Source organism: Saccostrea cucullata, unplaced genomic scaffold (genome assembly GCF_032062105.1).
Source record: "Saccostrea cucullata isolate Sc308-1 unplaced genomic scaffold, CSIRO_AGI_Scuc_v1 ctg753, whole genome shotgun sequence".
NCBI lineage: Eukaryota > Metazoa > Mollusca > Bivalvia > Ostreida > Ostreidae > Saccostrea > Saccostrea cuccullata.
Window position 1 is genome coordinate 394,640 of NW_026934507.1, and position 23,644 is coordinate 418,283.

Consider the following 23,644-nt stretch of genomic DNA (forward strand, 5'->3'; position numbering starts at 1 on the left):
CATATTTTATGAACATTTATATTTGTCATCTGAGTAGAAACCCATTGATTGTTTCTCAATTATTGAGTCAGGTTCTCGCAAAAAGACTAGGAATGACGTTGGTTGAATCAAATTTGTCACAGGATGAATATATTGACCTCAACTTGATTAAACATTACTCCCTTGTTTAGGTAAGGTTTTTGTGGCATTGTTATTGCTAATCCCATATGATGTTGCTTGCAAAAATTGTTAAGATAATTAGACCATTGCAACAAAGTTCAAATCAAGAAATTTTAAGGAATCCCGTACTGATAGTTATCAGATGTGCTTTGTATTTTCTATAAATTGTTGCTGACAAAACCTTTAAAAATCTTTAACATTATTGGTTTTTCTGATACTGTAGGAAATACCTTTGTAAAACAGTCACAGTATCAGGCTGTACAACTGCTAGACCTTGTACAACTGCAAGATAGCTGTAGGAGGAATGTTATAATGAGATGCCCCAAGCATATTCAGCGCATGCACAAATACCATACATAAACATGTTTATCATAGTTGTCCCTAAGACACAGGGGCAGGGCAATATTCCCCCACCTATAATGACATAGTTCCCCCATATTCTGATATACCCTCTGTTTAGGGAGAAACCTTAAACCCCCTTCCCTTTGCTGTGTTTATGCTCAGACACAACACTGTTACAAGTATATGCACACTCTTTTACTTATTTAAAGCATTTAATTCCATTGTCTGGTGTTATTTTGTCGCTGCAACATTCAGTTGTTGTTAGCATTGGCCGCAGTACACACTTGGTGGATGAGACACTTGAACAAAGTCGAAACAGATCAATTTATTGATGAATATTGTTATAACAGAAGCTAAGGCCCACCGTGGTACATTGCTGTGATTACATGATTATGTGTAGAATGTCATCAACTCGTCAATTGCAGGCACTGTATTTCAGGAAATGGACCGAAATTGAACCAGACTTAGTGCTTGGTGACAAATTGTTACTGATTTAATTTAGCTGCATAACCAAATGAATCAAAGATGTTTATTTGTTCCAGCGAGAATGGTGTCTAATGTTATTTGCTTGCTGCAGTGTTGCAAAAAACCCTAACAAAAAACAATGCTCTTTTTCTGACTAGTGCATATTTGAATTTGCCGTAAATAAGATTCGAAACCCTGCATGTAGTTCAAGTTTTTGAACTAGAATTGTAAATGCTATTAGAACTTTACATATAATTTGGTTTAATTTTATTGCTTATATTAAATCACTTAACTTGAGCAAGTAAATGCTGAATATCATTTTGTCATATAGTTTCTACATACATATTAATCAATTTGCAAGCAGACTGTGTGCCAAATTGACTTGCAATTGTGCCTCTGCTCATACAAACACTAAATATAAAACTTCGGTTGGGATATAATTAAATGTAGATTTATAGGCCCTCAGCTTAATATTAAATATATTGTGTAATTCATGATAATCAGATATATATACTGGTGAAATTTAATGAATTGAGGGAAAAAAGCCTAAAATATTGATCTCTGAGATATTGTCATGTACACAAGGCCCTGAAATGAATTCTCTTTAGAAAAGCTGTCAGCATCAGCAGTGTTTCTTGCGTCATTTCTACCTTTGCGAGAGTTTGGAAGTGACAGATGATGAGGCTGGCATCTATATGTGCTTTTAAGCTGTCTCATAGGAAGTGTAGCTAGGTTTTGTCTCAAAGAACTCATTCAAGGACTGAAAGTTCTCTGTAATTCTTCTGCCATATGCTTGAAGTAAATGCAGTAGAAATGATTACATGCATACAGTACGTAATTAAGTAAATTGTAACGTTATTGAGAGTCCAAGGCATGATATGAAATTAATGTCCACTTTTAAAAACTCTATTAAATATACCTTTATTGCTATGTATGTATACATGTATATATAGTGTTTTATTATGCCCCCCTTCGAAGAAGGGAGGGCATATTGCTTTGCTGCTGTCTGTCGGTCCGTCTGTCTGTCGGTCCGCTTAGTTTCCATTCATTTTCTTCGCAACCGTTGCACATACTGAAATGAAATTTGGTATACAGATATGTCACATGAATATCTAGGTCAAGTTCTGTTTCGGGTACGATCGCGCCATTTTTGACAGAGTTTTGCCCCTTGGACTTAGAAAAATTCCAATTATTTGCAGTTTCTGTTCATTTTCTTTACAACCGTTGCACATACTGAGATGAAATTTAGTATACAGATATATCACATGAATATCTAGGACAAGTTCTGGTTTGGATACGAAAAATTCCAAAAATTTCAATTATGAAATTTTGCAGTTTCCGTTCATTTTCCTCACAACTGTTGCATATACTGAGATGAAATTTAGTATACAGATATATCACATGTGCAATTTTTGACAGAGTTATGCCCCTTGGACTTAGAAAAATTCCAATTATTTGCAGTTTCTGTTCATTTTCTTTACAACCGTTGCACATACTGAGATGAAATTTAGTATACAGATATATCACGTGAATATCTAGGATAAGTTCTGGTTTTGGTATGATCGCGCCATTTTTGACAGAGTTATGCCCCTTGGACTTAGAAAAATTCCAGTTATTTGTAGTTTCCGTTCATTTTCTTCACAACCGTTGCACATGCTGAGATGAAATTTAGTATACAGATTTATCAGATGAATATCTAGGTCAATTAGTTCTGTTTTGGGTACAATCGGGCCATTTTTGACAGAGTTATGCCCCTTGGACTTGGAAAAATTCCAATTTGGGGGGAGTGGGGCATAAGTGTTTTACAAACATCTCTTGTTTTCAGTTTGTGAACCAAGTCAAAAAATTTATAAGGAGACATGGGAAAAAAATGGATTTATGGAATTTGAAATGAATTTTTAATAGTAGAAAAACTAATATTTTCAATAATGGTAAATGTTTTCCCATATGTACCTGCTGCCAGTAAATGAAAAATTTCTCATGCTGAATTTAGTGAAAGAAGTCGGGAAAAGCGGTCTTGAAAGCATATTCATTTTCTAGTATGATTTATGTAGAAGTAACTTGTAGATCTAACTTTTCTCAAGATTTCTCCAGGACTGTTTGTTACCTTTTTTTGCAAAAATCCATCTTTGTTTTAATTGTGAATAGCAATTAGATTTTTATGCAGCCAACTGGAATTGAATAACTGTGATGAGAGCTTGGATTTTTTTTTAAATGCTGAATTTGTGAGTCAATTTGCTGATGAAGATACTTATATTGATTCTTACCCCTGCTGTAAATCTTTTGACTTGGAAATACAATTGATCTGGTACATCTAATATTTAAAAGGTTTAATATATCACCATGAAAAATTAACAATGTGTGGTAATTAAAAAATAAACGTAGGTGGAAGTTTGTGAAATGGGAGAAGTTTTTTAAACATATTGCAGAAGCTGATCGGATGGTCTTAATTGAATGTATAAGAGTGCGAGTAAAATCATTAAATTTAATGCCATTTGGATGGATAAGAACATTTTTTTTTTTTTGAATTTGGATATGAATAAGTCATAATACCAAGGTTTTAGCATTCGATTTATCCATGCACGCTGAAGAGAAGGATTTTTTGCTTTAAAAATTAAGGAAAATTTAAGACGAAAAAAGTACAAATTGATCAAATCCCCCATAACCCCCCACCCTTCAGAATATATCTAATACATGCACATGCCACCATTGGTGGGTTATAATAACCTTGCTAAAGATCAGAATCTATACTGTTGTGATGGTCAAATTAGGTGAAAACCCAATAAAGTTTACCAGATTGAATTGTATTGAAATCTATTAAAGATTTTGAAGTATGTATGTCAACATTAAGTTCAAAGAAAGCAAGTTTAATGAAAGTTTACATCTATCCAGTGTTTGTTCACGGATTTGGAAACCGTGAATAGCCTTGATATGGTCTAATGCAAGGCGTGACTTTACCAATAAATATTGTTAAACCATGTGAAGCAATCATTTTAAAAGGAGATGCATCCACATATTTGTAAATCTGTGCTATTTTAGAAGGGTCATTTACAAAAATAGCATCTGCATGTACATGTGTAGGTGGCATGAATTGAAAGTTCAGGAAAGAAGATCCCCCCCCCCAAAAAAATTTTTCTTTAATGTTCATCTGTGGTTTTCTGATATTGATTCAAGTGTAGTAATAAAAAATCCTTGAGAATTTGTTTTGTATTCACTTAAATTATATTTACTTTATTTATTGGAAAGTCATAACTGTACAAATTAAGTATTTACAAGCTGTGGATTACTGTAAGAATTAGTCTAATTATAAAAGGGGATGGATTTTCTTATTGTGATGATTGAAGGCTAAGTTAAAGTGCAAATGAAAGCTGATATTTTCAACAAAGTATTGGCGTAATCTTTCTTGATTGTTTAAGTCTTATGGTATTAGATGAGAGAGAGAGAGAGAGAGAGAGAGAGAGTAGATGAAATATTAACTATATTCATTACTAGGGAAATTTTTCTAATAAGTTATGACTGCAGAAAAAGCATTTCTTTTTTTTATCCCTTTCATAAGTAAATGTCATTGTATCTGTATGTATAAGATTCCTTGACACAGGCTTAGATTGGGAAGACCTGGGGTGGACATCCACTGCAGCCATGGAACAGAGGTGGCAGTTATACAGATCCTGTTCCTTATTAACGAGGTAACATTTCTCCCAGAAACTCCTGGGATTCTGCAGTGTATTCAGAAGTGTATTGTGCAGCTAGTGGGATCAGAGTCTGTTGACCCAAAGCAAAATGACCAAAATTAGACGTGATTTCTTCTGACTTGTACTAGATTCAAGTGTGAACAAATCATGCTCATCCCCCTTTTTTTCAGGGGTGGGGTGAGGGTGTATTTGCAATCACTCTCTGTAATCTTTTCCAATACTTAACCCAATTGCTGCATTTTCCTAGCTTTTGTGCTTTGGTGAGTTAAGTGACTTAAATTAATGGACTTCTTGTTCTCTTTTGTAACCTCAAATTGGCATAGACTTTTTTTTCAAATTCGCAGCTGTTGAAGCTTCAGTGCTTTGAATATAACTATATAGGACTTAAGGAGGCTGGAGGGTCAACAAATTAATCCCAAATTAACCATCAGATTTTAATTATTTTTTTAGACACGGTATCTTTAGCTGTCAACTATCATTTGACAAAGAAAAAATTCATATATTTTAGTTTTAGAATTTCATCATTTTGTATATCTTTATATGGAGCTCTCCTTTTAAAGGAGATTGAAATAGTCTAAAAATGGCTGCCACCCCCTAGCCTCGTTAAGTGTTTTATAAGTAAAATAAATTCTTGATCAATCAATCTCCATTTATGGGAATGTTGATGAACAAAAAAATTGTTCATCTCGGTAGGCTGGTTCATTTGACCAAAGTTTATATACATGTACTAGTAGAATAGCATTCATTGATTCCTCACTTGACAGAGAAAAATCTATTTTCAGGTCCCCTTTCCCCTTAGATAATAGAAATATTTTGGTAATGTTCCTATACAGGAGTGTGTAATTTTAAAGAAAAAAAAACATTTCTTTATGAATTTCAGATGAAATGTACAACTTACAGTGTATAAGTTTAAAAAAGTGTGTTTTATTTTTACCCTGCAATGGCCTTATTTACATCACAGAATTAATGTTTATCATGTGTATGGTCTGTATATGCCAAAAAATGCATTCTGTATGAAGATTTAAGGGGAACATTGCTGCAATCAGCATGCACATAATATAAGAGTGTCAATCATCCTGCTATAATACATTTCTACTTTTAACATGTTTAAAGTATTATAATTAAGCCAGCTTTTAAGGCAGTGGAAAAACTGTGATACCTAATGACTGCTGGTGATCGGACATAGTTTTTGAAGATTTACAGAGCTTGTTGATTAAGTTGGATACATTTGAACACAACAGTTTGATATTGCAGGGTGCACTTGTTACCGTTTGCTCAGATGACAGCATACACCTTTGGAACTACAGACAGAAAAGGCCAGAAATCGTTCACACTCTCAAGTTCCAAAGAGAAAGGTTTGTATTTGTGACAATTTTTTTTAATGGATTGATCATTACAACAATCCTTGCTTTACATTATATGAATATTCATGAAATTGTCCATAGATAAAAAGTGTTGGGGGATCAGTTTTTTCAAAAATCAGGTCTAGCTTGTATGATTTGTGTGTATGACTTCTTTATATATTAAAATGATGCTAAGTGATTTCAGAGACAAGTCCAGTCTATAATAATCTATTCTAATCAAAGGTCTCCCTGATTGAACGTTAAAATTCATAACAACCCTGTTTCTTAAAAAATTAAATGCTACAGTGAATAATCCTTTTCAGAAATCCTTGCTAACAATGAAGTGATTTTCATTCCCTTTAGTTGAAAGTGTACTAGAAACTTAAAATATGCAATGAATTACATTTACAAGGAATCAAAATTATGTCCTTTGCACTATGATTTTGCCTAATTTTGAAAAAGAGAGACAACTCAATCTTAAATCATTTTTAAATTATAAGAAATAATGAACATCTGTAGAGATCTTTGTAAGTAAAACAATTAAAAGAGAGAGGAAAATGATCTTTTTTCCCATATTCTTTTAGAATGTAAATGAGAGGTCTGTATTTATTCTGAGACATATAAGAAGACAAAAGTCTCTCTTAACAAGTTTGAGAGTTTAATGACTCCAAGGCATTTAGTACCCAGAAAGTTTGTTGGAATAGGATTGATATATATTGGCTGATAATGGAGATTAATTCCATCCAGTTTTGTCATCCAATTTCAAGCTTATCTGCCCGGGAAAAGTCTTTACCACACATGATGACATTTTAGTAAATATTATATTGATGAAACCATTGTCACCAACTATGGATCCTCCATAGTAATATGCTCACTGATTCTTATCATATATGAGAAGTTTCATGATAATCCCTCAAGAAAATGTAACAATATCTTTGCCCCCATTATGGCTGACTTTTGAATGAATTGTCCTGTTTCAGAATACCTCAGGTGGAATTGAAATTTTATTTGATTAAACAAAAAGCAAACAGTTTAAAAAATATATATACTTTTTTCCCCAACAAAATACCCTTGTTGTTAATAAACTGTTAAGATTCTATGTCTAGGATAATGCCCTGAAGACTCAAAATGTAAAATTCATCGATTTCAAATTGTGTTTCATTCAGGACATATCATGGTGTTTACAGGAAGAGATAAGACTGTTGAAGTTACAGTGTAGTGTGTAAGAACATGAAGAAGGTTCTTTTAACTTAGATGTGACCAGGATGCTTTTATCTAATGGGCCAAGTCATTAAGGTCATTAAAGGTTTCTTTTTAGATCAGGAAACCTGATGCTAAAAAGCCATTAATTCTTTCTAGGAACTTCCATTTATAGTTCATGCTATACGGAAGCATGGCTCTTTGATGCAATTTGAGTAATTTGACCATTTCTTTCAATTACATTCATACTCTTGATAATTCTTTGCTTAAAAATATTGGATATTTATGAGTTATGCAAAATATTTCAATGCAAATTATCAGTTTGTTCAATTTCTGCAGGAATTGCATTAAAAGTAATTGTGCAGTAAAATAAGATTTCACTGTTAGAAGTTCAGAATTTACAAAAAATTGCTTTACTTGACATTTAGGAAATTCAGGAAAGATATCAATACTGTGGACTTATTTAAGGCCAGGCTAATTTGAGCCCAATTTGAGAGTGTCAACAAAAAGCCTGGCTGTCAGTCTCTTGGTTTTATCCATTTCTGTACATAATCTCTGGCTAAGTGCACTTAATGAAACCAAATGTGGTGCTCTAAAGTAATACAGTGTCAGCAGGCATCTGATCGGGATACAAAACTGTGAAAAAATCAATTGTATTAATTTGCTATGCCTGTGTCAGTGACCTTGAAATTTCTATCTCCAGCATCAAAATAACAAGGGGATATTGGGAGGGAAAACAATCAGACTTGTATATTGGGCCAATCATTTTTAATGTGGAATTTAAGATGAGTTTATTGCTGGGAATTTTTCATACTCTGAGTGAGGTTATTGATGAAGGAGAGATTTGTTTTTTTTTTTCTAAGAAATGACTTCCTGTTTTGCTATTTGGTATATATGTACTGTCATCTTGTTGTGGTATTAAGCTGCTGGAGACGATGAAAGACATATAATATATATATTGTCAACTTTTGCTGTGATCATTTCTTTTATATAATGTTTTATGAAAGGTGTACTAGCTCTGATAAACTTGGTCAGAAGGAAATCACAGGACTTGCATAACTCCTTAACTAATATTACTCACATCTATCTTGTCTGTAATGTATTACATTCTTAGTGCAGCATGCAGTTTCCTTGTATCTGAGATTTTTTATGAGTTCTTTTATATAAGGTTATTGTGTTAGTACCTGCTAAAGGTCAGTGAAGATCTTACTGTCTGAGGGGAACTAAACTGATATATACTGTGTATAATTCTATGCAGGAATAATAATTACTGCACAATCAGCATTACTGAAAAAATAAAATACCAAACTATATATATATATACAGATTAGGTACTGTACATATTACTCTAATCTTCTCTTTCCCCAACAGAAGCCAGAGTTAAGAAATGGTAAATATAGAAAACTTTTCCAAGGTACATGATGGGGTATGTCTTTTAACCACAATGAACCACAAGGAACCTTGTGGTTCATTGTGGTTAAAAGACATACCCTACATGATGTACTTGATATGCATTTAATAGCATTCCTATACAATAGCTAACGGATAGCATGGTTTTGCCAGCGAGCATAATCGTTTTATATATTGACATGTAGCAATTGCTCGATAGCAATGTGAAAGTGAAACAAATATTTATCAGTTATTAACTTTTTACAAAAAAAAGGATCTGTTCAAGCTTATAGCCATTTTGTTCAAACTTACTATTAATTGTTTTCAAGTAGTTTTAATATCACAATTAATCCAATAGATAATTAAGAAAAATCTACAGTATTTTTTAAGGAGACAAGTTATTTATATTGCACTGAAATAAGACTTTATGTTGATTAACCTGTAGTGTTTGAAGAAATTTATTATTATCAGAGATATTGCCAGGCGATTGTTTTATATGGTGTGTCTTGTATGATTGAGTGTAACTTGCTATGAACATGTATTATTTCATCAAGGTTTTAATTCTGTTGTGCAAGCAATACTTTTTCAAAATCAAGGTTTCATTTTGTAAAAAATACAATTATAATCTTCCAACATGAAATTGGTTCAGTTCGCTTTTTGTGATATTTGTCAATCAATTTATCTTTCTAGTTTTTTGTTGCAACTCCTCTCATACCACTGAATGAAATTTGATGAAACTTTCATAGAATCTTTATTACATGTTGCCATTGTGCACCTCCATATATTTACTTTTTTATTTACACATATTTTGGCAATTTCCCGGCACACAGGAAAACATGCATTTTTCACCAGTTATAACCATATGGGAGGCTGAATGCTGAACATTTTAGTAAATAGCTCATCGCTCACAGTACCTCTAGTTTCATCAAGGTTTTAATTCTGTTGTGCAAGCAATACTTTTTCAAAGTCAAGGTTTCATTTTGTAAAAAATACAATTATAATCTTCCAGCATGAAATTGGTTCAGTTCGTTCTTTCCTTCAGTGATATTTGTCAATCAATTTATCTTTCTAGTTTTTTGTTGTCAGTTAAGTAACACAGATACACATGCCAGAAAGTTTCAAAATTGACCTTTCTTATCTTTTACTGAGGAAATAATACAAATGAATTATATGAATTTAATTTGGGATAATGTGAAATAAAAACAGTACCATATATAATACTACAGTAACAATACCATTTTATTTAAAGCTATATTGTGGCAATTTCACCCAATGAGTCACTTTATGTCCTGTCCAAAATGCATTTCATATCATGAAAAGCTGTATTGGACATTTGAAACATCACTGAATGCTGAACATTTTAGTAAATATGCCAGTACCTCCTTGCCCACTGCCCCTATTATTAACCACCCTCATTATTTTCAGTTTGAAAAAAATATAAAAGCTCCACCCATGGATGACTTCAGTGTGATACATTAAAGATAGATATTTTGTTTGGTTTGCGAGAAAAAGGATGATTTTAAAACATTCAAATTTCAAAAAGTCAGCACATGCACAAAAGTGCACTATAAAACATAAGTTTTGATTATTAACATGATTAAGTAAACTATATTCCCCTTTAGTCATATCATGCCTTCATAAATTACTTACTCTGATGACATTTCATGCAAGCATGCTTTCTTATGTTACCCTTATGATAATATTACATATATAATTTAAATTTAAAAGTCTGTTTTACTTTGGTGCTGTAGTTAAGTGCTGGAGTGTTCTCCCTTCTATTTGGTGGACTTTACCTGCCAAAATGCCATACACCATCATATACCGCTTGATTCAGTATATCTGCAGTATATTGTACGTAGTGAACGTAAATATTTATTCTTCCGAGTTGCACTTGTTTGACAATGATTGCGGTAGATGTTGGGTACAAGAAAAGCAGTAATTGATTTAGCTCAATAAAATGTAGCACAATAAAAGTCTTTTGTATGCCACATGATGTGACAACCGGTAGCTTTCAGATTCCCTGAACTTCCGTTTTGTGCAGTCAAGTGGTAAAAAAAAAAAAACTATTCTAAGAGATGAATATGATAATTTAGAAACTTCAGGTGAAGGTCAAAGAGAAATATTGATCCTGGAGTTGGACGGACAATTTTCTGCATTTTATCGGTAATACTTTGTTTCCGGGTAGACAGAAATCTATTGTTTATGCGGCAATTGAACAATGACTGGATTTGAAATTTTCATAGACAACTATGATGAAATGACCCAGATTCCTGCACAAAACACGTAGATCAATTGTATTGGATTTCAGGTTGCTTGTCTTGGCATCGAAGGGGTCTAGTTATTCTCACTATATACAGCTGTAGGGGCCTTGTTTATCTCAGGTTGCACAGTCTGTCACAGGGAAAAAAAAAGGTGTTCTTAAGTTGCGATCATAATAAATATCGGATAATCTTGTATCACATTAATGTTATGATTTGTATCTTGTAATGGTTATACTGTGTACAACATGTTATAATTTGATAGGGTTATATAGATTTTATGATGGTAAATACATACATGTATACCATTAATAGTGTAAAAGATAGGAAATTGAGTATAGCTTAATAATTTGATACATCAGCAGAAAATGAACTGACTTTATAAATGCACTTTATTAATATAGATCTATATAAAGGTCTTTTTTCATCAACATATCACAGAAAAACAAACGGCTCAAATTGTGTCAATTGGAAAGGACTTGTGTTTGTCCAATTAATAAATAAAATCTCATAATAGAAATCATTCTTTCTTATTTGAAAGGACAATGAAATTTATGCTGATGATGTTTTTTTCTTTTTTTTTGCAGGATAACCTATTGCCACTTGCCTTTCCAGAGTAAATGGCTGTATGTAGGCACAGAGAGGGGAAATGTCCACATGGCCAATATTGAGACTTTTACCCTGTCTGGTTATGTCATCAATTGGAACAAGGCTATTGAACTGTGAGTATGCACACACTGCCAGTGTTTCCATTATTGGTCATATTAAAGATGATTCTTCTTCAATATGAGAAAAAGGTGAACTGTTTTAATTAAGCTAAGTGATCTTCAGCCATTTTTATATCCCTTTTTTCCCCTACAATATTTCACATCTGGAATGTCATTGTTCTCCATGTAAAATGTATCTTGAAGGCCAAAAAAAATATTTCACATCTGACCCTTTTTATTGCTAAATCAATAAAATAAAAACAACAAATCACTTCCCTCATCAAGGTTTTGTCATTGTTCTCCAAGTAAAATGTATCTTTAAATATTATATAGTATGTCTCCTCTGATTTTTGTGTCTTTATCAAATCTAAAGGTTGCAGTTCAACAGATGAGAAAGAAATCTTTCTTAAGGAGTAGGTCATAGTTTATTTTGTCTTCATTAATTGGTTCATTATTGATGAAATTTCGACAGCTTTGAAGGGTGTTTCATAACAGTGCTACTGATACCACAACCCACACAATGCACATCTGAGGGGTTAATTGCAGTGTAGGACCCCAGAATCAATCCCTCCAAATTTACAAGGACCCCAGAAAAAGACCATGATCTGGCTATTGTTTATCGAGAGTAAAATACATCTTTTTTTACACGTCAAGGAATTATTGACCAGGCTATATTATGTGACCAGCCAGTGGGATGCTGTGTGAAAAGTAATTGAAGGAGGAAACAGCTTGCACTTAAGGCACATCTATCTTTATGTGTTTGCTACTGGAAAGTGCAAGCAGCACGATAGATTAAACACCATAAAAATCGTTTAGGCTGCTTTACATTAGTTATAGTAACTTTTTCTTTTTTTACATCATGAAAAAAATTTAGTTTAAGAGATCAATAAAAATCTATAGTTTAAATTGACTGCTTGACCGTATCTCTGGAAGATTCTGTAAGCAAATGTACAAATTTTATCAGTTTAATCTTAATATAATTTTCACAATTTGACATACTTATATTTAACTTGCATTTAAGTCACTCATGAATTATTTTCCATTTGTCTTTTTTTCATAAAAAAAAGTCCTATTCTTTTTCAACCTCTGTAAAATATGTTTTCTTGAAAATATGAATTTTAATTATTCAATTTTTTTCAGCAAATTAATTTGAATAGCCATATTGTGAAAAAAAAATTGTTCTTGACCAGAAAGAGTTGGTACAGTAAGCTTAAGGGAAGAACATGTTAGAATCAACAATAGTTCACAGGTTTAATTACTATATTAATAGTTGTTGAGGAATATTACTAAACAGCATTTTGACATAATTTAGTTCCTTTAACATGTTAAAACGAAATCAGTTTATAAATTGAATTTTTCAAGGCAGCATGAGGCATTAATCAAATTTGTAACAGAATCCACAAAGTCTCTCCCAAAAGACACAAAAGCTGCCAGCAAGCTCATACTGGGTCTGCAAATGGAAAAAAAATTAAAATGGAGGAATGAGGTTGCAGAGAAAATTAAATTACTGGATTTGATTAGTAAATCAAAGTTGTTGGTACAGGGTGATTTGTGTAGCTATTGGCATGTTGCGTAACACTATGGGTTATATGGTGTAGGACATAATCAGCCTTGTTTTGTACAATAACATTGTAAGCTGAAGCATATACAAGGACGGTGGCTCGTTTTCTCCTTTGATGGAGTCTGTACATTTGGGTTATCTGCGGCATTCATCACTGGCTGTTGATCCATCAATAAAATTGCAATCTGGGTGATGAAAAGGGGATGTATGCATAATTCAGGGATCATATTGAATATTGAGATGTAATTGTGAGTTTTGTGATAAACAAGGATTTGCCCAACTTTGCATGACAATAAAAACAAATGTAGTGCTTAGAATTAATCACATTTAGGAGGTTTAATTACTTTTAGGGCAGCATTAAGAGGAATCATTAGCCATGATAGGAAATTCATGATGCAAACCAAAATATTCTTTAGGTTATTAGAAAAAGATATCGTCTTTAAAACGTGTAAAAATTTCAGGGATTGTCAGATGCATGAATAAAGCTTTGCAAGAGATTCTACTTTTAAAGGTTTTCAACTGGTCACATAAACTTATTCAGATGAATTCACTCTATTTATCTGAAGGTAAAAAAATTACATGTAATTGCCTTAGAATTTTAAATGCATCACAAACACCTACATGTCATATTTTGGAGGCATATTTTTGCTTAAAACTCTGTCCAACTTACAAAGCAGCATTTTCTGAAAGCAAAATATGGAATTTATTTACATATAATAATTAACTCTAAGTATCATTGAAAACAATTGGACACGCAGCAAAGTAGATTTATAAAAGTCACTGCAAATGTCTGTATGGTAGCAAATATTTCTCTTTAATTCAGTCATTTTAATTATGAAAAAAAAAATTCTGAAAAAGAAATTCTTTGATTTCATTTTCACAAAACATGGATGCTGAAAAACTATTATTCTGATTTGATCAAATTTGATTTGGCCTTGTGCCAATAGGAGCCCGGGCTCAGGAAAATGCAGAATGTTTTTCGACTTTGAATTTATAATTATAGAATCATTACTATATATGGACTTGCATAGATTCGATCTTTATTGTTTCTTTTTGTTTTGAACTAAGAGGTCTAAATTAAGAAATTGTCCAGCTACTGCAATCTAAAATTAACGTAGGTGGCTTAAGAGGCGTCGAGACTTTTAGCATTCTCAATCTGAGCCTTCAAATGTGACATGATGAAACAAAAAAAGTAGTTGAAAAGAAATTGCAGTCCCGTTTCTTTTGAGGAAAATCAATGAAATTTCTAAATGTCAAATTTGATTAATTCGGAGTCGTGGAATGAGCAGGCCCCGTGAAAGACATACTAATATTTATTGATCTCCACAACTGCAGTGATGCAACCAGACAACAGATTACTTTATAACCATGTATAACGGGCAGATTCAATCCATCTATGACCTAATACGACAAAAAACAGCTCAATCGGGGCTGGTTTTTGTGCACTGTAGGTTTAAGAGAGTTGTAATGAGATACAAAACATTCTGGAAATAGAAAAGGTTAAATTGATTATAGCCTGTTCCCTGCACTTCTTCATTGGCACACGAAAATCATCAGAGGCCGGGGGAAAAAAATCTTGCATCATGATTGTACCAGATTCTGAATTCTTTTAAGATTGACAGGTCTGAATTAAATGATGATCTTTTTTTTTCTTTGTAGATCAAGGAAGACGCACCCTGGTCCAGTGGTCAGTTTGACCGACTGTCCTATAGATCCCAATAAGGTGAGGACATCTCCCAAAATGCTAAAAACACACAGCAACACAGTTAAGTTGCATTGAGGTTCTGACATCTGTTTTCATTGGTAAACACTCAATAATTTTAAAATGGGTTTCTCCAAAAAGTTTATCTCAATTGGATGAACATGCACTTATTTATGATCGCATTTTTGTATCTTTTCAAAAACAAACATTGAAGAATCATAGTCAATGAAATTCATTTACACAAAACTCATGCTTTTATTATACCATCTTTTAAATAGTTTGTTTGTTCTCTCTCCACTCTTTGTAAAGAAAAATTTGGTCTGTAGGTACATATAGGTAGGATTTTTTCCCCCAGAAAATTTCAAAAGAAAAATATATTTTATCATGGAATGTAAAAAAGTTTTGAGTAGGGCCATTTTAATCAGTTGGTTGGGAAAGGGCAACCTGACAATTTTTTTTTACAGAGAGCCTTATCACCATCATATGAAATTCAGTAATGAAATAAAAAGTTGAATTGTTAGAAATTAAAAAAAATATTTTCATCAGGGTATGTTATCTAGATATTTGCCACAAAGGTCTGGTACATCCATTTTTTTCAAAAACAAACTGCTCACTAGAGAAGGACCTCTAAATCAGGCTGAAAATGACTTTTCGTGAAGGGTGGATCAATGAATATTTTTTTCTAGGGGTGAAAAAAGTTCATCTTTGCCATTAAGGAGGCAAACAAGGGCATTTTAAACAAGTTAGTTTGTTTGATCAATAAGTTGTCAGAACACTTTGTTATCAGCGGGGATCAGAGTGTTTTACACTTCATTTCTACAGAGAGTGTCAAGCAATGGCTTCCTGACTGCTTCTTGAACAGTAGTTCGTTTTAATAGGAGGAAAATGATGCACAAATTAAGAAAAAAAGCCAGATTGTATTTTCACCTTCATGTTCAATAAATTTTTATACATGTATCAGAATATTTAAATCAATAAAGTAATACCTTGATGATCAAATCAACAGATTCTGTCTCTCTCTCTCTCTTACCGGTATATGTACAAGTAAATTTGAATTAATTGCATTTAAATAAACTAAAAGACATTAAATCAATAAAGTACTACAAGTTGTTCTTAGATTTTTTAATGAGATGAAATTGTTTCAAATGTCAAGTGATTTTTCCATATGTAAACATTCTTCATTTAATTCTATAGATCATAAAAGAAGATGAATGCAAGCAAAAAATATCATAAACATAATATAACTTAATCGCTATCTTTGATGTTATAGTGTGTTTAAAATCTGCCTGTTATTTAGATCTTCCCATTTGAGGTCAACACATTGATCCAAATTCTATTTATAGAAACCCAATCGGTTTAAAAGAGTATTCCAGTGTTTTCCCAAAGGTCCACCTCCAAAGATATATATACATAACTAGTGTGGCTTAATGGATGGAAAGAGAGAATCATGCTGGTGTTATAGGTTAATGGTAGAATGGGATGTTCTTTGGCAACATGGTTCAGTTACCAAATATGGTGTTTTGTGTTCTCTTGAATGTCTTTTTGCATTGCACGCTGATTTGAAATGTTCCCTCAAGAATTATTTTGGGGGTAATGAATTGCAGAAAGGAAATATACTCATGATTGAACAAAATGTTGGAAAATGAAAACTGTCTGTTACAGACATCTTTGATTGAATTTTGAAAGTGAGATGATCTGCAGAGCGGTCTACAAAACTGATAGTAGTACAATCCAGTGCAAAAAGTTGTCTTAGCAAAGAATGATAATAATGGAGAAATACCATGTCACTTTTCTGTCAAAATTTCTTTCTTTTAACCTTTTGAGTGCTTTTAACATTGATTAAACAATTGCTTTGACATATGTAGACAAGGGATATGTATGCAAGATTCTTTTATAAAATCTTATTCTTGTCAATATTGTGTCGACATAATGTAGTAGTGTGAGTTAATATCATAAAGAATTGACATAATGTAATGATAGGTTAACACAATGTAATTGTTGTTTAATTAAATGTCATGAACAGTAAACATAACGAAATGCAAGAATGTGTAAATGTCATAAAGTGTTGACATAATGTAAAGGAAGGTTTACACGATGCAATAGTAGTGTGGGATAATATCATAAAGAATCGACACAATATAATGGAAGGTTGACACAATGCAGTAGTAGTGTGGGTTAATGTCATAAAGAGTTGACATAATATAATGGAAGGTTGACACAACCAATAGTAGTGTGAGTAAATGTCCCCCCCCCCCATATGGAGTTGACATTATGTATAGGAAAGTTCAAAAAAAATACTCATATTTAGGGCATATCTTGACATAATGAATGTTAACACAGTTTACATATTTAGATTAATGGTAATTCAGGCAGCATAGTATGTAAAATAAAGCTGCACTGTTCTATCAATTTTCCTGCAAATCTGACCTTCACCTTTACTTTTGCAGTTATTAATAGGATTTGAGACGGGGACCATTGTGCTGTGGGATTTGAAGAGTAAAACAGCTGAGTGCAGATATAACTTACCTGAGGTAAACAAATCAGATTTTAAAGGGGATGGGGTAGAATCTGAATAAATGAATGAATTTGTTTCCTATACATTTAGAATTAATCTGAACAGGCTGAAGTTATTGTTTCAAGATTTGAACAAAGGAATTACTAAAGTTTATACATATATTGAATATTGCAATTCTTTTGTTCAATATTTTCTTTGAATTTTTTCCTGTAACGTGCATGACACATGATAATTTCTTTATGAAAAGGGGGAGGGGTCATAAAAGTTGATATATTTTAATGGATGGATTATCTACAGTTTATTACTAGTTGTATAATATCCCCATAAAATCACATGATGCTGCACACCCATGTGCCTGATAAAGAGAAGCATTATATATATTCATGAATTGTTTACTCTCCTCTCAGTAGCATGACCATAAAGCCAAACTAGAGACATCCTGTTTCATTTTACATTCTTTCTCTGCCAATTTTACATTACGTCACTACCTGTTAATTTGTTAAAATACCTTTGAATCTGATAATATTGTAATACAAGTAATTTTTTCATTGCCCCCCCATTTTGTAATCAAGGTATTTGTTGCTCTATAATTGTAATGACAGTATTCTAAGGAAATCTTGAAATAACTTTAATTTTGTAGACCCTGTGTTCTGTGTTTGACAGTGTAATTTCCAAGGAAGTAATGAAATATTTTTCGTTTTGTAGGCCCTGCGTTCTGTGTCCTGGCATCATGAAGGGAAACAGTTCATGTGTAGCCACACTGATGGGAGCATCACCACATACAACATCAAACATCCACAGAAGCCCGTCAGCGTTATGATGCCACATGGTAGGTGTTGTCATAAGACAATGGAAATCATCTATTTCTTCTTTAACTCCATTGTGTTGTCATTATTGTTATGATGTCTCATGGTATTGGTTGCCACATAATCCATGGCAAATGGTAATTTATTTTTCATCAACTCAGTTATGTACCCATTTTGTTTTGATGCATTATGATATACATTAAGTTGGTACATAACCGATGGCCCGACTTTGAAGAAGGGAAGGGGATATTGCTTTGCTGCTGTCTGTCGGTCCATCTGTCTGTCGGTCCACCATCAGCTTCCATTTATTTTCTTTGCAGAGGTTGCACATATTGAAATGAAATTTGGTATACAGATTTGTCAGAAAAATATCTAGGTCAAGTTTTGTTTTGGTCATGTTTACTTGTGCTGGTGTACTTTTATGGTAAATGTTGCTACATTGATAAATGAATATTGGTGTGATTTACCACTTTTGAATACCTTTTTGAAGTGATGATGCAATATGATCTAGCCATTGCTGTGTTTATGATGCTGCATTGTAATTGAAGATTCAATGCTGCTACCTGATAAATGTTGCCATATTTACAGAGCCACATGATATTCAGAGCAAGTAGTACCACATTTATGGTGGTATCTCATTGTTGAAATCTTCATACTTGATCGTCTTTCCAGATCTTAGCAGCCTGACACACACTGAGCTCTTGAATTGCCCTTTATTAAGCAATTTCTTATGCAAAAAAAAAGAATACTGATTTGACTGCAAAAGTGCATCACTGCCAAATGAGATGAATGAAGTTTATCTCTAAATTAATGTTTTAGAGGACTGCCTTATGAGTAGACAATAATGAGCTAAGGAAACTGATCTTCTCAAGAGACTTGTACAGACAGAGACTTCTAGCCTAGCAGCAGATGTTAAAAGCAGACAATTCCCATGTAATAGGGATTGTCTATCCGTCAATGTAAATTGTCTCCCATTTAAGTTCCGGGTTCACGGAGAGTAGTGTAAATCAACAGGTAACCATAACAACAATGCGAAGAGAAAGGACTTTAGACGTACAAGTCAGATTTTTTTAATTTTCAAGTTACGATAATGAATTTCAAAGTGAAAAAAAAAAATTTGACTTTCCTGCAGGCAAGATATTGTCTTTTAGTGGCAGGTGAGGTATAGGGTTGTTGACCTATGATCATAGTTCTATTTGTGAGACACACATATATATCTGTGTACATAAACATGATAAAATGTGAAGGTTAAGAAATATGATAGTTCCTTGTTTATTGTCTGGGAGAACTCCATTGAAGAAATAATTGAGCAGAATTTCTTTGGAGACTGGGTTCATTTTGTCATCCACTTTCTTGGAAGGTTTTTCATTCAGACTTGGTTTTTATTATACATTACCTTGTATCCAATGCTTTCATTTAATACCTTGCTTTAATGAAGAAAAATATACTACTGTAACACTTATTAAAAACGTAATATGATTGCAGGAAAGTTTTCATTCAGATTTTCAAATATCTTGATAAATTTTCCTGTAAAGGACTGCATATGACATTTTTTAAACTTGTATTTTTTTAAGATACTAAACAATAAGACTTCCCTAGCTGAGTCATCATAAATGCATTTCAACAGAGAAGATTACAAAACAATCACTGAATTAATCCCTTTTCATGTGTATCTGGGCAACAAAGTGAACAAACTCATCATTCCTCTTTCAATTAAGTCAGCATGCTCTTATGACATCATTATCTTGAATATCTTCTCAGGTAAACTGAAGGGATGAAATTGACCATAAACTCTATGTCAACAACTTTGGCAAAGGAACGGTTCTAATCAGAAGCTTGTGGAAAACAAATAGTGCTTTTGAAATTTTGACAACTATTTGTTTGTTTTTGAAGGGTCTAATGACGATCATCTCTCATCTAAAAACCAGTCAACTAAATAATGTACTGCTGCATTCTCATGAAGTCTTCGTGATTTGTTTCATGTCTTTGTTCTTAACTTTGTTTGTGCTGACTGAGTTGTGCCTTTAACAGTTTCTGTAAACACTATGAGGTTATGTAAGGTTATGATTTGGTTTGTTTCCTTTTATAATAGTACATTAGCATTTTACTGATTTTGAGCTGAAAAGGGATCAGAAGTCATACTGGATACAAGAAGTTTATGCAAACTGAATATCTGTTTCTTATATGATATGACCCTAAAAAATTGTACCCGGTACATTTAAAAGCTGGTGTCATTTACCAATAAGACATCAGGATTTCATATTGGATTCAATTAATGCAAAACCCATTTATTTCCCCCACATGTGTAACAAGTTGGCAGCAAGCTTAACTAAGTAATTCAAAGATGTAACTGAGACAGCCTTAGAGCTTTATTTAACATTAATTTTAGTGTGAAAGAGAATTCCAGTTTGTTTGTACTATACCTCTTTTGTACTCTTGTTTTTTAGCTCAGATGGGCAAAGATGGCAAACTCAACCCATGTAAACCAATAACCAAAGTGGAGTGGAAATCAGTTAGAAATGGGTAAATGGAAATTTCTCTTCTCCATACATAATATTAGGATGAAAGCTGCTAAAGATTTAAAGATTGTCAATTTGAAGAACTTTGTAGAATTTAATAAGAACAAATAGAATGTTTTCTTCATAAATATAGTACTTTTACATATAAAGGTTGCAATTTTTAAAGTTGAATACTTTATTGTAGTTTTTTTGGTCCAGCAGGATTATCACGGTTTGTTTGATTGTTGATGTTTTGTTTATAGAGAGCCCTTGATCATCTTTTCTGGGGGGATGTCCTATGACAGAGCTGGGAGAACACCTAGTATCACTGTTATGAACGGCAAGAGTACCACAGCCCTGGAAATGGAGCACAATATTGTAGACTTTGTCGTGCTCTGTGAAACGCCCTGGCAAAATGGTAATAGAAAGAAGAAACAGTTTATATTCAATTGATATTGATGAATTGTTATTGTATTGCATTATGGATCTTTACAGTTTGGTACAGAATGTTTTGTTTGTTATTTTTTTTAAAACATTAAAATTCAATTTGTTAAAAATAATTATTTAAGACAAGGTTTATAAGCAAAACTGCTCACAGAGGTGATTCTTGTAAACTTGCATGCATTGTAAACTTTCAATAACTATATTGTATTTGGCATTTTTTCAATACACAATGTTTAAAGAGTGACGTCCTTTTGAAAATTTTGGCAGACTTCCAGGAACCCTATGCCATTGTGGTCCTCCTGCAGTATGACCTTGTGGTAGTGGACCTGACCTCCCCTAACTACCCCTGTTTTGAAAACCCCTACCCCATGGACATTCACGAATCTCCGGTCACCGCGTGTCAGTATTATGCAAACTGTCCGCCCGATCTCATTCCTGCATTCTACTCTGTGGGGTCCTCTCGCCAGAAACGCTCAGGATTCAGTGAAAAGGTGTTGTATAGAAGTTCAGAGGGGAATTATATTCCAGCTTTGACTCTCTGAGAATTTAAATTGGTTCTCATTACCTGAAATATGCATTTTTAAGAAAATCTACCAGAGTTTTGTGCATCTGCTATGCTTTGTGCTTAATTGTTCTTGGAGAAATGTACATTTATTTACTTTAGGGAGAAGGCTAAAATATGTTGATCCTGCTGCCCAATTGCATTCACACAATATTGTTTGAATTAAAATTTATTTGCTTTACGAAAAAAGTGTATCGTTTAGATCAAAAAGATTAAAAAGGGAGTGATTATCTGTGCTGGGAAATTACGATGATTTTTTTTTTTATTGTTTTAGTCCTGGCCAATAAATGGTGGAGAGTGGGGAACATCAACGTGTAGTTATCCTGAGATCTTTATCACTGGGTAAGATTTACTGGAGATTGCTTTCTGATGATAACAGTAAAATTTATTTAGTAATTAAATGAATAAATCAAATTCTCAGAAACTTAGTGAAGATTTCTAGGGTCAGAGAATAACTCTCATACAATTCCTTGAAAACTTTTTACAGTTATAACGTAAATTTGCAAGTGACTTTAATATAGCGAAATAATACTATAAAATTTGCTCATTTGAATTTTTGTCTTAAGATACTAAACGTTTTAATTGTAGGCATGCTGATGGTTCGTTAAAATTTTGGGATGCTTCTTCAGGTACAGTTTGATCTGAACAAAATTTTCTTTACAAAAAAAGAAATACCTTTGAGATGTATCAATTTCTTAAATTCATAAGGCCATCCTTAAAAAATTGTTTGTTTGGAATTTTCAGACACAGGAGGGAGGGTGGGAAATTATTTTTTTTTAATTGAAGATAAATTTTAAATTTTTGATAAAAATCTCAGAACAAAAATACATAATTTTACATAGATCTGACACCATATTTCAGTGTTTTGTATGGTGCGTGTGATACATGTAATGGGTAAAACAAAAAATGATTAAATAAAAAAAAAATCTTCCTACTTTTGGTCAATAAAATTTTTTCAGGAGGGGGGCATTTCAATGAGGCGGGAGGCAATTCCAAACAAACTATAATTTTATTTTGGCCTAATAAAGTATTGAAAAAAATTATTCATTGTGCATAGGTGCACATTTATCAAGGGAAATAACTTCATCCATGTAGTTTATTTTACAATAAATCTTGTAATTTATCTTGCTGTTTCTGTTTTTGTGTGTATTTAATCTTTACAATACTTTCAATTTTACCTTTCTTTTTCAGTGACTTTACAAGTGTTATATAAACTCAAAACTGCCAAAATATTTGAGAAACCAAAAAAGAGAGAGGAATCTCGTAGTGAAAACCGTGACAGTGTCGGTGAAAACCAGAAAGAAGGTTCTGAATCGGACCCGGACCCCTTCGCTGTGTATCTAATACATTTGTGTACTGAGTCTAGGATTTTATGCTTTGCGGGAGCTACTCATTTAGTGCTATGTAGATTTTCCAAACAGGAATTAAATGTGGAAGTGCAGGTAAAGTATAATTTCTGAGATTTTAGAATTTTTTTTACTCTTAATTGGTTTTATGATATTTGATGTAAATAAAGAAACATTTTAATCCTATCTCTTTTCTTGGAAAATAATCACGAAAAGGGTTTTTTCCCATGAGTCTATACATGTATCATGCATAAAACATAAATGATGTACTTTGAAATCTATAAAACCAAAAAGTTATGATGTATTTGAATTAACTGGTCAAAGAAATTAAAATGGTTTGTTAGGTTTCCTTCCAAAGCTTAAAAATGTCTAAAAGATTTGATCATTCAAAATTTCTAGAACATATTGATTATGAATTCATGAGGAATTTTATGTTTTGTGTTTAGTTTATTACTCAACACATGATCAATAATGAAACATCTTAATTCACAAATGAACCATGTACATTAATTTAATATGATACATAAAATTCTGAATAGATATTTACTTTTTAATTATAGATCATGTTAATCTTTGAATTTTTTTAAACCATGAAATAAGATGAGATGAAATGTCTTTAAGATGAGAGACATACATGTATTTATATTATGGAAAA

At 32.6% G+C, this 23,644-nt stretch overlaps 1 protein-coding gene across 4 annotated transcripts in view; it reads left to right on the forward strand.

Moving 5' to 3' along the window:
- The window catches only part of LOC134240911 (syntaxin-binding protein 5-like), a 47,807-nt gene that overhangs the window by 6,348 nt on the left and 17,815 nt on the right, over positions 1-23,644 (forward strand). For all 4 annotated transcript variants that reach the window (XM_062723019.1, XM_062723020.1, XM_062723021.1 and 1 more), the window contains exons 3-14: positions 4,571-4,652; positions 5,913-6,013; positions 11,436-11,570; positions 14,776-14,839; positions 17,266-17,349; positions 18,039-18,162; positions 20,587-20,662; positions 20,901-21,055; positions 21,349-21,572; positions 21,918-21,985; positions 22,232-22,272; positions 22,835-23,085. In XM_062723019.1, coding sequence (XP_062579003.1) covers positions 4,571-4,652; positions 5,913-6,013; positions 11,436-11,570; positions 14,776-14,839; positions 17,266-17,349; positions 18,039-18,162; positions 20,587-20,662; positions 20,901-21,055; positions 21,349-21,572; positions 21,918-21,985; positions 22,232-22,272; positions 22,835-23,085 — 1,405 coding nt within the window. The remainder of the gene's footprint in view (positions 1-4,570; positions 4,653-5,912; positions 6,014-11,435; positions 11,571-14,775; positions 14,840-17,265; positions 17,350-18,038; positions 18,163-20,586; positions 20,663-20,900; positions 21,056-21,348; positions 21,573-21,917; positions 21,986-22,231; positions 22,273-22,834; positions 23,086-23,644) is intronic.